The sequence below is a fragment of the Lutra lutra genome, chromosome 14 (genome assembly GCF_902655055.1).
Source record: "Lutra lutra chromosome 14, mLutLut1.2, whole genome shotgun sequence".
Classification (NCBI taxonomy): Eukaryota; Metazoa; Chordata; class Mammalia; order Carnivora; family Mustelidae; genus Lutra; species Lutra lutra.
This window is the reverse complement of record NC_062291.1, coordinates 48,325,610-48,342,004: the sequence shown is the minus strand read 5'-3', so window position 1 is coordinate 48,342,004 and position 16,395 is coordinate 48,325,610. Positions and strand designations below refer to the sequence as shown.

The 16,395-nt window shown below is 48.2% G+C and overlaps 1 protein-coding gene across 3 annotated transcripts in view; it reads left to right on the top strand.

The window, feature by feature from the left end:
* Positions 1 to 13,654, top strand: part of TMEM273 (transmembrane protein 273) — a 33,335-nt gene extending 19,681 nt beyond the window's left edge. Inside the window, exons 1-6 of one of the 3 annotated variants that reach the window (XM_047702939.1) lie at positions 103 to 2,145; positions 2,512 to 2,565; positions 3,234 to 3,374; positions 4,539 to 4,569; positions 8,695 to 8,756; positions 12,449 to 13,654. In XM_047702939.1, coding sequence (XP_047558895.1) covers positions 2,097 to 2,145; positions 2,512 to 2,565; positions 3,234 to 3,374; positions 4,539 to 4,569; positions 8,695 to 8,716 — 297 coding nt within the window. In that variant the 5' untranslated portion in view covers positions 103 to 2,096 and the 3' untranslated portion in view covers positions 8,717 to 8,756; positions 12,449 to 13,654. Of the gene's footprint in view, positions 1 to 102; positions 2,146 to 2,511; positions 2,566 to 3,233; positions 3,375 to 4,538; positions 4,570 to 8,694; positions 8,757 to 12,448 lie in introns of those variants that run through there. The other 2 variants (XM_047702936.1, XM_047702938.1) reach the window with 2 other exon arrangements.
* The last annotated feature ends 2,741 nt before the right edge of the window (positions 13,655 to 16,395 follow it).

Sequence of the window (16,395 nt, the reverse complement as noted above, 5' to 3'; positions counted from 1 at the left end):
GGGCTTGGGGCCAATACAAAATGGAACGTGGAGAGTGGTGTGTCAGTGCACGGTAGAGCTGAACCCCAGCCCTGGAGTCCCTGTCAGGGAAGGGCAGAAAGAGCCAAGCGTGGAGGACAGTGTCACTGGTGGGCCAGGCTGATGACGGAGGGAGGCTGGGCTGCCTGCTGAGTGCTGGGGCCCAGTGCTGTCAGGCAGGGCAGGACCTGGCTGGTTTTTGAGACTTCAAATTCTTTCTCCTCTTTCCTTATGAGCCTTGCTATCAGAGGTCTGAGCTCCTGTGGCCCACCTCTGTGTGTCCCTGTGTGACCGAGTCTCTTTGTGTTTCTGTCTCTCTGGCTCTCTGACTTTTTCCATCTGCTTTTCCTGATCTGTGATCTTTCTCCTTTCCCCATTGAAGTTTCATCTTGTGCTCATATAAAGTTTTTACGCTGCATGCGTTACGTGGAGAGTGATGGTCACCAGTGGGAGACCCAGGAAAGAGATCTGTGTGTGAAGGGGACAGGGGACAGACTGTCCCTCTGTGTGCCTGGCCCTGCTTGCTGATTCTCTACCCTGCCCTGTCCCCTGCCTGCTGCCCAGGGATGGCAGACTGGGGCCAGACTGGTGTCAGGAAAGGAGCCAGGGTGAGCAGGGGGCATATGAAACTCTCAATTTTGGGCATCCATCTGGAAGTCAGCTCCTAACCAAGCTACTCATAACAGCCCAGGCCAACCACGTACAAAATAGAAGATTTTGTCCCATCCCTGGAGTGGTTTTCAAGCTAGCTGGTGCAACAGATTTAATGTAAAGAAACAGTGGAGCTTAGCAGGAGCTTGGGAGAACTGACAAGACTAAGGTCATATTGTATGTGGGGGTGTCTGTGATGTTTAGGTGAGTGGACAGAAAGACAGAAGTCATTGACTTTCCAAGGGACTTGTGATTAGAGCAAGTCTTTGCACTTTTGCTTCATAACTCCCCGACTTTATCCATTGACTAAGTGAGGCCACCAGAAAAATCCCAAACTCCGTGATGATTATCCCTTCCCCACCGGACCCATGCAGAGCAAGATACCCTCTGTAGAGTGTCAACCCAACACGTCACCCCAGGCAGCATTGTCCGTAGTCAGCAGACAGGGCCCTCAGTCATCATTCAAACTCTGATAGGTGGGGAATTGGGAGGCGAACTTCCCTTGGAGCTAAGCTGGGAAAGATCTGGCCCCTCCCCATGAAGTCACCTGCTTCCTTTGAGAAGCAGGAGTCGTGGCACTTCCTGCTTCTGCCTTTGCCTGGAAGCTTGTACCTAGAACCAGGCTTGGATCTCATCGTCCACCCACCACAGCCCAAGCCCCTTCCGCCCTTGACCTTGTGGCTTGTGGCATCATTCTCTTAGCTCCCTGGGATTCAAGTTTGCAGGGTGACACAGGCTCCAAGTGCAAGTGGCATGGCTCTGGCCCTGGCCCTGCCACATTCTGCCTCCCTTGGCTTTTAGATCCATTATCAAGTCTTCAGTGTCTCTGGTTCCTCATTCATCACATGGAGATGATAGTAGCACCTGGTTCCTGGAGCTGTTGCTGCAGCGCATTCATGCCACAGCCAGTGTCACCTCCAAGTCAGTGGCCAGTTACTGGGCGCCTTCCCCTATAGCTCTGCCCCATAGGCCCCTTCCCCTATAGGCTTGCCGCTTTGTTGTTGGTCTTTGAGGGCCAGTCTGCAGGACTGTGGCCCCAGTGTGAGCCCCGTCTCTTGATGGAAGCTTTCAAGCTCTGGCCAGAAGTGTGAGGCACCCCTGCGGTATGACCTATCACCACCATTCATTTGGCAACTTGTGTTGATGCCTCCTTCGTGCCAGATGCTGTGTCAAGTGCTAGGGGCAGAACACTCTTCATGGGGCACAGACAGCACAGAGCGGGGACTGGCGAGAAGGTATGGGCCAGAGGATTCATAGTTGAGAAGCTCTTAGGACAGAGGGTGCTTGGCACCCAACAGTGCACCATTAACATCATTAAATAAATGGTGTGGTCATCTTTGGCAGCTGAGAACAGCCCCCATGGAGCACACAGCTAAGCCAGGCATAGGGGGCTGAGGAGGACGTAACATGGGAAGCAAGAGGAGAAGATGGGACCAGGTAGAGGAATGGCCCAGAGGCAGCAGATCCCTGGCCCAGGTGGGGAACTAGGAGCTGGGTAGTCTGCCTGGGATGAGAGGCTTCATGGGAATGACAGAAGGGGCTAAGGAAGCAGACTGCGGTTGGTGTGGGTCTGGGAGGCCATGTGTAAGAGCCAGCTGAATGGAACTGGATGGAACTCCTGGCCTGGGTTGGAAGGAGGGTGCTGAAATCCCGGCGAGGCTCCAGGATGCTGGTGGCAACCAGCAGCCTGCCTCTGTGTTCCTGAGGCTGGAGGCCAAGCATGCCAGGACTTCCTGGACCTGTGGGAGATACGTTGGGGACAGGGCTTTGGCCCTCCACCCCTGGTCTGATCACAGCCACCAGTTTGGTTCTAACCAGACTCTGGGTTTTCTTTCTTTGCAGATGTTGGAGGAGCTTCAGTGTTAGCAACGGGCAAGTCTGCTGGGGCAGAAATTGGTAGGTGCCCAGCTTCCTCTTTGTGCAGGGCTGAGGGGGGCAGGCGGGGCGGGGGTGAGGGGGGTGTGCTCAGAGCCTGGCGGGTTTCCTGTGGGTCATCACAGAACAGGGCAGCACTCACTTCCACATCCGCCCAAGGACTAACGCAGCTTTACCCTAGGGGCACGGACCTGCTGGAGAGCCCTTCTCCAAAGGGCCCCCGAGTCACCAGGCCTGCCCTCCTCTGATATGAAGCTCCAGCCCCAACAGTGCCCTGCACTCTGCCGGGCTTCCCACTCCTCCCTCCACCTGCCCTCAAGATGGAGTCAGATCTCTTCCTTTGCCTTCCAAGCTTACCACAGAGCAGGCAGGCAGTTAACACGTGCTCCATAAATGAATTAATGCAAAGGCAAGTGAGGTAGGGCTACAGGAGGCCGGAAAAGGGAGCCATCAGTCTCTGGGAAATGACTCCCAGGGTTGAAGACAGCAGGATGGGGTTCCAGGAGGAGAGGATGGGGGGGTAGGTGAGGGGTAGGGGGCAAATGTGGCCCTGGGCTTCAGCGGATTAGATGTGGACTTTTCTGGTGACTTTGGACTTGAGCCTGAATGTGAAGGGGGCTGTAGAAGAGCTTTGCAGAGTGGTAACTGACGGATGGATACCTACTGTTGCATTCCTCCCTGCCCTGCAGACATCAAGTATGCCCTCATTGGGACGGCTGTGGGCATCGCCATATTGGCTGTCTTCCTGGTCCTGAAGATCTGCATGATCAAGAAGCATTTGTTTGATATCGACTCCTCAGACTTGAGAAGCACAAACCCAGGCTTCAATGGTAAGGGAGCAGCGACCTCTGGCCCTGTTCCACCCCGCCCAGACCAGGACAGTCCCGGCAGCCTGAGGCCCCAAGGGCCCCACCACCCCCGAAACTTGGCCAGAGAAATACTGACAGACTGGGTTGGAAAGAAATGCAGAGGCCTCTCTGTGTCTCTGTCCATCTCTCCCCCTCCCCTCTTCTCTCTGTACTTTTCCATTCCTAAGAATCAGATTTCTTGGAGAAAGCTGGGGAAAGGGAGGTGAGTTGGCTTTGGACCGAAGCATTTATTCCCATATCCAAAGATGTGACCAGATAAAATGAATCCCAGGAGGTGATGAGGCTGGGTGGGTTGTGGAGGTGCTGCTGAGTGGCTTTTTTTTTTTTTTTTTTTGGTCATAACCTGGGCTGGTCCTACTCAGAGCAGTGCTGTGTCCCCTTGGTCCGAACAGAGCTGGGCCAGTGTGAACCCTGGCGTGGCTCTTGGTGTCCTTGTGGCACCTTCAGGGAGGCTTACCCCGCAGGCCCAGCAGTCAGTTTGTGAGTTTTGATTGCAAAATGCAGCACTGATTGGCATCCCCTTTCTCTCAAGATGGGACTTGCAAAAATCATCCCCAGTCCTGTCAGCCTACTTAGTAATGGGATCATGATGCAGTTTTCTATAACATTTTCCCAAGGGTGAGGAGGAATGAGCCTCACTGTGGCTCTGGAATATAGGATCGTTATCCGAGAAGATATGCAGAAGGCGGAGTCGGGGCCAGGGAGAGGAGCCACGCCCCTCCAGGGCATCCTGAGATAGTCCCCCGCCCCCCCGCCCCACTGCACGAGGGGCTTAATAAGTCACAGGACTTTGCTGACCATTATTTTCGTATTTCTATGATCACAAGGGGAGAGAAAGCAGCCTCTTCATCACATAGTGGGAGAGGTGTTGGATCCCCTTAGACCAAGAGGGTCTGGGAGTGGCAAGTGGAGGGGTTTGATGAGGAGTGATGGGGGTAGGAAGGCTCTAGGGAAGGCTCAGTTAGGTGCCCCGCTAAGGGGTAGCTCAGTGACGGGACTTAGAGAAGCTCCAGCAGAGCCAAAGGAGCACTCTTAGCTCTGCCTGGCTCCTGCTTGCCTGGCACCGAGCAAGCCGCTCCACTGATCACAGTGTCCCCTTCCTAATGCTCTGCTTTCTCCCTTTAGACACCGCCACACTAAAGAAGAGAGTCCCAAGGTAAGGTCACTATTGTGGTAAGTGTGGGGTATCATTCTCCCTCCTGTTTTATTCTTTGTGCTTCCTTGCCTGTCATCTTAGCCCTTCCTGCCACCCAAAATGCTTCCTGGGAGACTAGAATGCACTCCATGCCCCCTCTTCCCTTCTCTGGTTCAGTGGGCAGGAGTCATGAAAGTGAGGGGCCACAAGGCACAGTAGCCAAAGGGGGTTTGAGCTTGCCTCTGCATACCCTCAGTTACATTCTGCCCCACCTCCCCCACAGAACCCCCCAGTGCGTTCCCCCAGCACTCAGAATGAGGTCCCTAACCCTTTCCATGACATACTTGGGAAACCTATATGGCCTGCCCTGGGTTACCTGGCTTCCCTGCTGCCATGAGCCACATTGTCCTCTGAGGGCAATCCTGCCTCAGGACCTTTGCACTTGCTGTTTTCTGTTACACGGAATGCTCTTCTTCTAGATAGCTGCAACCTTTGCCCTTCATTTGCTTCATATTTCTACTTCAAGGCCACCATTTCATTTTAGATGGCCTGTTTATTTTATTTTTTTTTTATTTATTTTTTTAGAACTGAGGGTTTTCTTTCTTTCTTTTTTTTTTTTTTTAAAGATTTTATTTATTTGACAGAGAGAGATCACAAGTGGGCAGAGAGGCAAGCAGAGAGAGAGAGAGGAGGAAGCAGGCTCCCCACAGAGCAGAGAGCCCGATGTGGGACTCGATCCCAGGACCCTGAGATCATGACCTGAGCCGAAGGCAGAGGCTTAACCGCTGAGCCACCCAGGTGCCCCTAGATGGCCTGTTTAAAATAGAAACTCTTTCCCTTACCTAGCTTTATTTTTCTTCATATTACTTTCCCTTCACTGACATTATGTGATATATTTCTTCTTCTGTTTCTTTTGATGGTTTTCCCCCTGAAGTGTAAAGTTCTTGAGGGTGGGATCTTTGTTTTCATCTTTGTAGCCCTGACATTTAGCACCATGCATGGAACAGAATGGGTACTTTTTTTTTTTTTTAAGATTTTATTTATTTATTTATTTGACAGAAAGAGATAACAAGTAGGCAGAGGAGCAGGCAGAGAGAGGAGGAGGAAGCAGCCTCCCTGCTAAGCAGGGAGCCTGATGCGGGGCTCAATGTCAGGACCCTGGTATCATGACCTGAGCTGAAGGCAGAGGCTTTAACCCACTGAGCCACCCAGGCACCCCAGAATGGGTACTTTTTTATGTGTTTAAAGAATGAATGAATGGGCTTTTGGGCATGGGCTAGGTACTGAGCATTGGGAGAAGACAGGCTCCCTTTCAGTCTGCAGGGGACACAGGCACATCCTACAGGCTTGTTGCAGGGTTTTGGGATCGGGGAGAGGGAGCTGTGACATAGCTAAGCATGTGTTGCCTTGTGCCTGGGGCATACAGAGGGGTCTGGGTGGGAAGCAGGATGTTAAGGAGCTCAGGCAGCGCTGGGATTGCATACAGAGGGGTGAGAAGAAGTCCTGGGGAGTGGGGGAAGAAAAAGAAGTGTACACAGAAGGTACACCGACGTGTATCATTGTGCATATCTGGGGAACAAGCATTCCGTGTGATAGGAGCAAATGCTTCACAGGAAGGTCTGTAGAGCAGAGGCTGGAGAGGGGGTAGTCTTACTCAGGGTCTTGAATGCTAAGTGAAGGAGTCTGTACCCTGTCCTGAAACTTCTGGTCAATCAGACGGATTCTAGGCAGAAGAGGGATGGGACATGGTTTCCACTGTAGTAGCATGGCAGGGGGCGGGGACATCTGCTAGAGACAGGGAGACCTGCGGGGAAGCACTTTGAGGACCTCAGACCTGCTGCAAAGCCCTGCTGGGCAAGAATCAGAGCGATACTGAGGTAGGGGGCCCAGGACCTGGTTGCTGAGTGAAGGTGCAGCCACCAAGAGGGAAGAATCCAGAACAGGAAGGTCCCCACGCAGCAGTGCCCTTGGGAAGTAGATGGTGGAGCAGGTTTGGGCAGTGGGCTGGGGGGCTGAGATGGGGAGTCCTTTTTTAAACACTGAATCTGAGACTTCTGGAGACGTCCAAGTAGAAGGGGTGCTCCAGAAGGGCTGGCATGCAGACAGGGATCTGGGCTAGGTGGGGTGGTGGGTTTTAGAGGGGACCTGGAACCTGGGCTCTCCTCCAGTTCTGCCCCAAAGCCTAGGACTCAGTAAGTGCTATAGCGTGTGTATGGGAGGAAGGGTGGACATGTGGGTGAAGAGAGAGATGGATGCTTGATGCCTCAGGGCTGAGCTGGAAGTGGATTTTCTCTAGAAGTTTACTTTCTTGAGGATCTTCCCTCCTTCAGATATTCTGGTTTCTGGAAGGGGCTTCTGGAAGAGTGTTTCATCGACTCTGCCTCTAAGCATTGCCCCTTCTTCTCCAACTCTCACTATCTCTCTGTCTCTCTCTCTGTCCCATCCTCTCCCACCTCCCTCCTCACTTCCCCCACTCCTGTGTTGTATGGCCACCCCACAGGGGCCTGGACTGGGGGAGAGGAGTGTGATTACAGTGACCATCGACTTTGTCATCTAAACCAGGACTTTGGGAGAGTGAAGAGGAATTGCTAATAACAGTGGTAGGACGATGGGGTAAACTTGGATAGTTCTCAGAGAACTGGAGCATGTGGTCAGCCTCGGTTTAGTGGGGCTGTGAGGCAGTGCTCGCCAGGCCCCACGATGGGCACCATGGTCTCCTCTTGCTCACAATGTCACCTCCTCTGCACCTGGGGTTCTCACACTGGGGAGGGATGGGTGACCAGTCCCAGGGAGCTTTTGGAAACATGTGGAGGAATGGGGGGCATTACAGGCTGGGGGACCATGATGCCATGTGTCCCATGTCACACACACACACGCATTCATACACACCCAGACCCGCACTGGCTAAGGTGTTGCATTCCTCTTTATAGAAGAAACATGCTGAACAGCTCTCATGCCAACAAGTCCGTGAGACCGCTTATGGGGGAAGGTTGAATTTCAGGTTGGCTGGCTCCTACGGCCCCTGTCTTTCCCTACCCTGAGGGACCTTCTCACTGGGGCAGCTCTGTCTCCAGGCAGCCCTTGGGGGATTGGTGTGGCGCGAGGTTCTGCTGAGGGTGCCGCTGGGACCCTGTGCCGGGAGAACATCCTCGTCCTGGCTCACCCAGGTGCAGCGTTCCTGCTGCTCTGAGCTAGGTGCTGACTCAGGCTCTCCCACTAGATAATGAAGGCAACCTGATCTTCATCAGGGCTCTGGGCCAACGGGGGTATGGAAGGCCATGGACTGAGTCTGGTAGGGTGAGAAGGATTAGCTCCTGACGTAGGGGAAGAGGGGAACTGGGAATGAATAGATGAGCCCCAGGTCTAGAGCCTGTATTGCTTTTTGGGGGTCCAGCTGGTCTCTGGGGTGGGGAGTACATTATGGGAGTCAGTTTTGCGTAGATGGGAGATGTCTGTGATAGTGAAGACTCTGCCCACAGCGTGGCCTCCGGGGCCCCCTGCTGGGCCACCTGCATGCTCCACCATGCAGGGTGGGGGTACCCTGGGCCCGTGGCTGCAGACTGTTGTGGCCAGCTGTGATTCTCTGTCACGACTTAGGGGTCGTACTGATCTTCTCAACACCCACGGGGTTGGGCGGGCTACCTTGGCCTTTCAAACCACCCACACGCATGGAGGGGCACTTTGAGTTAGGGTACTTGGCCTTGGAGACTCCAGTGGCCCTCAGAAGTCTCTGCAGACCCTGTTTCAGGGATATCTTCGTCATAGAATAAAAAAAATGGAAGAGCTCCCAAATCCTAATTTTCAATCCTGAGCATGTGTACACAGGGAGGGAAGGGGAGAGATGCAGGGCAGGGGGCGGCGGGCGGCGGCGGGCGGCAGGCGGCTGGGTGGGAGCCCTCCCCTGCTCTGGGATGTAGCCTCCCCCACCCCCACCCCACGTGCAGGGAGCTGTTCTTGGCACGGGTCACACCAGAGCTCCTCTGCGAACAGGGCTTGTTGGAGAGGAGGGAAGCACTCTTCAAGTTTCCAAAAGTAACACTAGATGGAGTCAGGCGGAGTCAGGAAGAAGTTAGACCAGAAAGAAAAAGCTACGGACAGGCAAGCCATTCTCCTGGAGCAAAACTTCGCATGTGCTTTGTCATGCAGGAATGATTTAATGAACACCTGATTCTCCTGTTTTGCAGGTCAAACCTCAATTTCTCTGAAAGGTGAGTGGTAAGCAGGATGGATCGCTGGTTCTGAAAGGGAGAAAGGCATTGGCTCTCCAGAGGCGGCCCCCACACAGGACAGGAGGGGATTGCTAGCCAGGAACCATGCATTCCTCGTGCCTCTCCTGGGACACCAGGAATCCCCCCCCTCCTCCTCCTCCTTCTTCTTTCCCTTCCAAAAAGTCTTAATTTAGTGGTACTTCAGGAAGATTTAAAATGAAGCTGTGGGACTTTTGCCTGATTAAAGCTGAGAAAATGAGATTTTAGAAATAGGGTAGTTAACTTTCTTTTATTTCCTGGACTTCTGACTCAACACAGTATCCTGGGCTCACCTTGAACTGACTGCTCAGACCTGGTCACCCATGTACCTACCTGGCTTGCTTGCTTGCTTGCTTTCTCCCTTTTTCCTTCCTTCCTTCCTTCCCTTCTCTCTCCCTCCCTCCCTTCCTTCCTTCCTTCCCTCCACTCTTTCTTTCTTCCTATCTATCTTTCTTTCTCTCTTTCTCTTTCTTTCTCCCCTTTTCCTTCCTTCCTTCCTTCCTTCCTTCCTTCCTTCCTTCCTCTCTCTCTCTCTCTATCGTTCTTTCTTTCTTTGATATGGAATAGCTTTTACAAGCCAAGATGTGGGCACAATGTGTTCATGGCTGCTGACACATGACCCTCTCAACGGACAGAGTCAGGATATGTATGTTTAAACCACAAACTCATAAGGATCTACTTAAGTTTTCCTCACTCTGTATTTCTGTTTTTTCACCTCCAAAGTGAAAACCCTGTTCCATATAAATATTTTTGCTCTTTTGCTCTATCCTCTAATAGTAAACAAAATAATTCCACAATCACAACACTCTACAACCACAAACTTGCTTAGTAACTTGAAGATTTCTTCACAGTTTTTTTTCTTCTTAGAATTTAGCCTTCTCTCTGTACCGAGTATTATACTGAACTAATTATTTTCTCTGTGTGGTTATGCTATCAATTGGATATGGGGTTTGTTTCCTTTTATATGCTATTTTAATGTTTCTGTTCTTAATTCTTTCAATTTAATTCTACTTTTTTGAGTTTGTAAAACATACATGTAGTTCAAAGATAAAAAAATATGTAAACAGGTGAACTCAGAGAAGTCTCCCTCCCAAACATGTCCGCTCTGTCCTGTCCCCACCCACTGCGTGGAGGTAACTATTTTCAAGTCTTGGCTTTATCTTCCCACATTCTTTTTAAAAAAATATATTTAATTAAAATTATATATATAAAATGTCCTTAAAATTAAAAAAAATGTTTACATACATACATACATTTTTTTTTCTAGCTCTTGTAAGGGTTTATTTTTTCTTTGGATCTCTGATCCATTTAATATATATTGTGGTGTGTAGGATGACACACGGATCCAATTTTATCTTTTTCCCAAATGGCAATCTATTTCAGTACCATTATTGAAAATATTATTTTCCCCAGTTTTATCTGCAATCTTTATTGTGTTCTAGATTTCCGTATGTACTTGGGGTAATCTTAGACTTTATATTATTGTTCATGGTATTTGTGAGTATTCATGTGCTGGGACCACGCTCTTACTCATACGGGTTCCATGGTTCGCTCCGCCATCTGGCGCGCTCCCATCGTGTGTCCTATTCAGGGCACATTCTTGCTGTTCTCTTCTAGCTATTCTTGAGTATTTGTTTTTCCATATGACCTTCAGAACCAACTCAATCTATCCATGAAGCAAACACCTCCGTATTTTTGTTGGGGTTGCATTACGTTCATGTATGAGACTGAAGATGATTGACTTCTTTACAATGTCCTTCATGGAAAGGTGAATCTTTCTGCAAGTCTGTGTTTATGTATCTGAAGAGAGTTTTCAGCTTTTACTTTATGGGTTTTTCACATTCTTGTTAAGTTTATTCCTAAATATTTTTCTGTTTCTGGTGCTTTTGTGAATGGAGTCTCCCGTTATATCTCCTACTGGGTCATTGCTTGCTTATGGATTGTATTTGTATGTTAATGTTATAGTGACAGCCTTACTGAATACTTTCATTATATGTGTGTTCTTCTTGATTTCCCTGAGTTTTCATAATATTATGTCATCTGTCAAATTGTAGATTTTCTTTCCCAGTTCTTATGCCTCTAATTGTTTCCTCCTCTCTGACTGCATTGACTAAAACCACCAATATTAAATAATAGTGGAAACAGTGCAGATACAGTCTCCCAAAGTCTCTTTCTCTTTCTCTTGATACCCAGCCCAGGTCTGCAGCCTGATTCACCTGCTGGTCCTGTTGGTAGCTACTATTCCAGCCTCTGTCCAACTTACCTTTCTTGTAATTTGTGCCTATCTCTCTAGGGGCTGGTGACACAGCTGTACATAGAGGAATGACTGCCCTGTCAGAGAACAAATTCCTCTCACAGGTGCCCCTTCCCCAGCTCAGGGCCATTAGGAGAAGGAGGCTGCCTTCTTGGTTTTCCCATCCTCTATAGACATCAGCATTCAAGAGCAAATCCTGCATAGATCCAGCCACTTTGGATCTTCTTCTTAACAATATCCAAAAGGGCCCTTTGAGCTCAGAACTTGTTAAAGATGTTAGAAGGGATGAACTTTCTGTTGAGCCCCTGGACCTCTAGACCATCCAACTTAAACTCTGATTTTTGGACTCAACACATTTTAAAGGAGAAGCACAAAAAACTCTCTTGGAACCCCTTTAGACTTCTCTGTCACCATCCTTGCTTGTTTCCAACTTGCTTATTTTCCATGTTGCCTCTGCTGCCATCAAGCTCTGTAACCCTGACCTCAATGTGTGTCCTTGGTCCTCTACACATAGGGTAGGTAGGTACTGTCTCTTTATGGCCTTTGGCTTGGCTTATCTCATTGCTGCTTCTCTCTGCCCCATCTTTCTAATGTTGTTGTCCTTTCTTCCATGTTAGATATCAAGACATTGAGACAACATGCACAATCGAATGGCATAAACAAGTATACAACATTCAGTGTAAACACAAATATGCCATTCTGTTAAAATTACGACTGTTACAGGAAATAGCAGTGAATGTTGGTGTGAATTCAGTCTCTGTGCATGAGGGTGTGGGTGAGGTCTTTAGTTGAAAGTGGCCATAGCAGTGGGTCTGTGCCCTACTTTCAGTCTGAGCTCTACTATATTGGGGTCTGGTTTGGTGACCTCATAGTTTCCTATGTGTTCCTAATTTTATGTAGATATAGAGATAGAGATAGATCTGCTATGTGTGGACAAGTCTCATGCTCTATAACAGCACAAGTTCAGACTTGAATGTATAAGTTTCTAATTATATTTTCACAGGTCTATCTAGCTGGTTCCTTGTAGCATCTTCCCAGATTGGTGCAATCTCTTCAAGTACATAAAGTGGCATTTTCCAGCAGATATGCCTTTTAACCTTGGGGAATGACTTCTTCCCTTTTGCCACCAAAGTGGGTGAAGTTTTGTGGCTCGAGGTTTGGCAGGCAGAAAACAACCTCTCAGTTGAGCTCTATCTGAAAATCTCCTCCTTTTACCTAGAAGCCACTGGTCTTCACGTACTTTCTATGTTGCACAAGGAAATGTCTCACCTTGCTAAGATATGCTGATGAATTCTTTCATAGCTACTTAATTGTGTGTGTTGCATAAGCATATGCCATAATTAGTGAGAGCATAATCACTCCATCAATAGGTCTTCCTGATGGTTCTCTTCCTTTCCAGAGATGAACGAGTGATTGAGCTCTAAATGAGTGGCCTCTTCAGGAAAGGTTGGGCAGTCTGGACAGTTTCAATCTCAGGGATGTCATGAACTTGAGCTTCCAAAGCTGGTGATGGACCTTCATGTGGACCTCAATGCCCAGGCCAAGTAACAGATGGAATAGAGTCTACAGTATTTCTGTCCTAAAGGAAAATATCAATTCTCTTCCATGAGAAGTGGACTCAACAGAGGGAGGCATGAGCACTTTACCCAGCAGTAAGGAAGGATGGAAGCCAATAATCCACACTGTCTATCCTGGTCCTCCTTGGTGGAGTTGTTCATGATTCTGTGATAGCATTGTGTCCATATCAATGGAACCTACGCAGAGCAAATGGCTCATGGAAATGGGACCAAAGTCAAGACATAGCCTGCTTAACACCACCACTTATCAACAGGTAAGCATCATTTTTCTAGAACTGATGGCCTCACCTTTTCAGTTGCCATAAGAATCCCCCATGTGAATATTCAGGATCCTTGAGACATGAAGACTATGGGGTAGTCTCTGGTCTGAGGAATGAAAGACTGACCTTCCACAGGAAAGAATGGAGGACTGGGCCAGAGTGAGAGGAAGGGGTCTGAATGGCCACGGAATGGCCTACAGCTTTGCAGCTCCGCACAAGATGAAGCCAACAAAGGATTAAATGAAAAAGCCAATGGTGTGCCTTGTAGGGACCCACACAGATGTAAGGGATTATTGTTACATTTAGAACATTATTTTGTGGTTGTTAGTACAAATGTGAATGGCTTTTGCCTAGAGGACATGACCAACAGAGGCTTAGGAAATGCCCATCTTTTTATTATTGCCATCAACTAAAGGCTGTGTGGCACCCTCATTAACATTTCTCTCCCCCATACTCTTAACCCTGTATTTCTGGGGCTGCATTCTTGAATACTCTTTGCCTTTCCAGTTCAGCAGAAATCCAGGTGGTTGCATGGGCTGGTTCTCCTCGGATTGGGTTCTTCTCCTTGTGTGTGATGAAAGATGAGCAATATTTCAAAACACAGTGCTGTGTTATAATAATTTGCCTGGATTCCCCGGGCATCTTTTATCTGACTTGATAACAACGTAGTTCATTTGCAGCCTTTGTTAGCTGATAACCTAAAGTGGTAACCCGATACTCATAAGCAATTTTCTGTGTGTAAGATAGAATAAACCATCTTGTAAGATATCTGTTAATTGATTTGCTTCTTTTAGCAGCATTTTAATTAAGACTTCTTGTTCATGAATGGCAGAGACACTTACAACCTGAAGGTGAATGCTTCAGGATTCTCAGTAATCATTTTTTATAAGCACAACAAAACCATGGGGTCCTCTCCTCCATCCCACACCATGACGTAATTTCCTAGCATCATTCCTGGGCTCCCCTTTTGTTTTCGCCCCACACAGGGTTTCCTGGGTGAAGAACAGAGAAGTATGCTGAAGGCCAGTGCTCTCTCCTTGGGTTATAAAGGCTGACATGCCATGGGAGTCAGCATGGGACTCTTTGTAACGGGTCCTCTTGGCTTCCACCCCAAATTCAAGCTCAGTGGCTTCCGTCTGTGGCAGTTCTACTGGGAGTTCTCTGACTCCCCTTCTTGACAGCCTTTCTCCCTGGTAGCAGTTCGTGGGGATGGACGTTCCAATGGGCAAGAGCTCTAGGAAGTGTTTGAAAGCAGCCACAAGAAATCATTGTGTGTGCAAGTGCAATGTCAAGAGTGAGGCCATTCTGATGGCCTCAACCAGTGGTTTGGGAGTGTGGTAGCAGAGGCCAAGGGTTAGGGGAAATTCCTGCCTTCCCAGCCCAATAGGCCCTGGGACCCCCAGAACACATGCCAGTCCTGCACAGTCCACCTTGCCTCTAGCAGAGAGGTGAGGGGAGGACCAATGACACTCAAACACTAGAGGGTGAACCTTCTCTACATGGGGAGAGCAGGCTGAAGATAGCAGCAACCAGCCAGGATCTCTGGGCACAGCTGTGCTTTGTTGCCTCCAAAACTCAGCACTCAGAGGAGGAGAAGGTGAGATGGGAGAGGGTTATCTGGCCAGATCAACAAATTAAAAAAAACATGCATCAATCTCTATGTCTATAAATTAAAAATATACTTACATTGAACCTATAAATTAAAATCAGTACATAAAAAGCAAATGCATATGTGTATATATATTCTCTTATGTGTGTTTTAAAAGTATACATATCATAGAATTTTAAGATATAAGGGGATTTGAATAAATTAATAAATGGTACTCCTTTTCATCATCCAAGTTTGGAAATAGCTGAGAATAGACAAACAAGCCGATGGAGAATAAAATATGAGGGTTATTGTGACTTTCAAATGAGTCATGACATGTCAATATCACTCTGCTGTCCCAAGCATGCTGCTCGGCAGCCTTGTCCCAGTCCGAGAGGTGAGTGTGGCTTGGGCTGTGGTGCTGGGCAGCAAGGCTGCAGAGGGTGGATGTGTTGGGATGGGGCTTAGAGGCAAAGATGTCAAGAGTTACTGATGGGTAGATGTGATTGAGTCAGCTCCTGCTGACTGGTTCTTTTCCCTCCAAGTCATTTGTCAATATCTCAGACTTGTCAGATAAACTAATCAACCTTCAAAGGATATGATATTTCACATGTACGTTATCATTGGATGACAGATGGTTGGCCCATCTCTACATCGAATGTGGGAAGTTGTTCAGGCCTCATTCATCCCAGCCTCACTTATCAGCATATTTTGGGTCTGAGTGTTCATGGTTCTGGAGTTTCCACTGACATGATTTTTCTCATCATTTGTGATCCTCTCTCTATGCAGTTTAGGGACGTAAGAGATTACATAGGCTCTGTAGCCAAATGCTGCTTTGTGAGATGGACACATCATTTAACCTTTCTATGCCTCAGTTTCCCTATCTGTAAAAATTGGCTAATAGTTGTACTTACCTAATAGGATCTTTGTTAGCGTTAAATGAGGTAACGCAGATAACAAGCTTTTAGAAGACTGACATGTAGTTGGCACTCAGCAAACATGCTTGGTCACCTTTTTTTTTTTTTTTTAAATTTTTTTATTTTTTTCAGCATAACAGTATTCATTATTTTTGCACCACACCCAGTGCTCCATGCAATCCGTGCCCTCTACAATACCCACCACCTGGTGCCCCCAACCTCCCACCCCCCACCCCTTCAAAATTCTCAGATCGTTTTTCAGAGTCCATAGTCTCTCATGGTTCACCTCCCCTTCCAATTTCCCTCAACTCCCTTCTCCTCTCCATCTCCCCTTGTCCTCCATGCTATTTGTTATGCTCCACAAATAAGTGTCACCATATGATAATTGACTCTCTCTGCTTGACTTATTTCACTCAGCATAATCTCTTCCAGTCCCGTCCATGTTGCTACAAAACTTGGGGATTCATCCTTTCTTTCTTTCTTTCTTTCTTTCTTTTTTTTTTTTTTTTTTACAGCTTTATAAACATATATTTTTATCCCCAGGGGTACAGGTCTGCGAATCGCCAGGTTTACACACTTCACAACACTCACCATAGCACATACCCTCCCCGATATCCATAACCCCACCCCCTCTCCCAACCCCCTCCCCCCATCAACCCTCAGTTTGTTTTGTGAGATTAAGAGTCACTTATGGTTTGTCTCCCTCCCAATCCCATCTTGTTTCATTTACTCTTCTCCAACCCCCTCGACCCCCCATGTTGCATCTCCTCTCCCTCATATCAGGGAGATCATATGATAGTTGTCTTTCTCCGATTGACTTATTTCGCTAAGCATGATACCCTCTAGTTCCATCCACGTCGTCGCAAATGGCAAGATTTCATTTCTTTTGATGGCTGCATAGTATTCCATTGTGTATATATACCACATCTTCTTTATCCATTCGTCTGTAGATGGACATCTAGGTTCTTTCCATAGTTTGGCTATTGTAGACATTGCTGCTATAA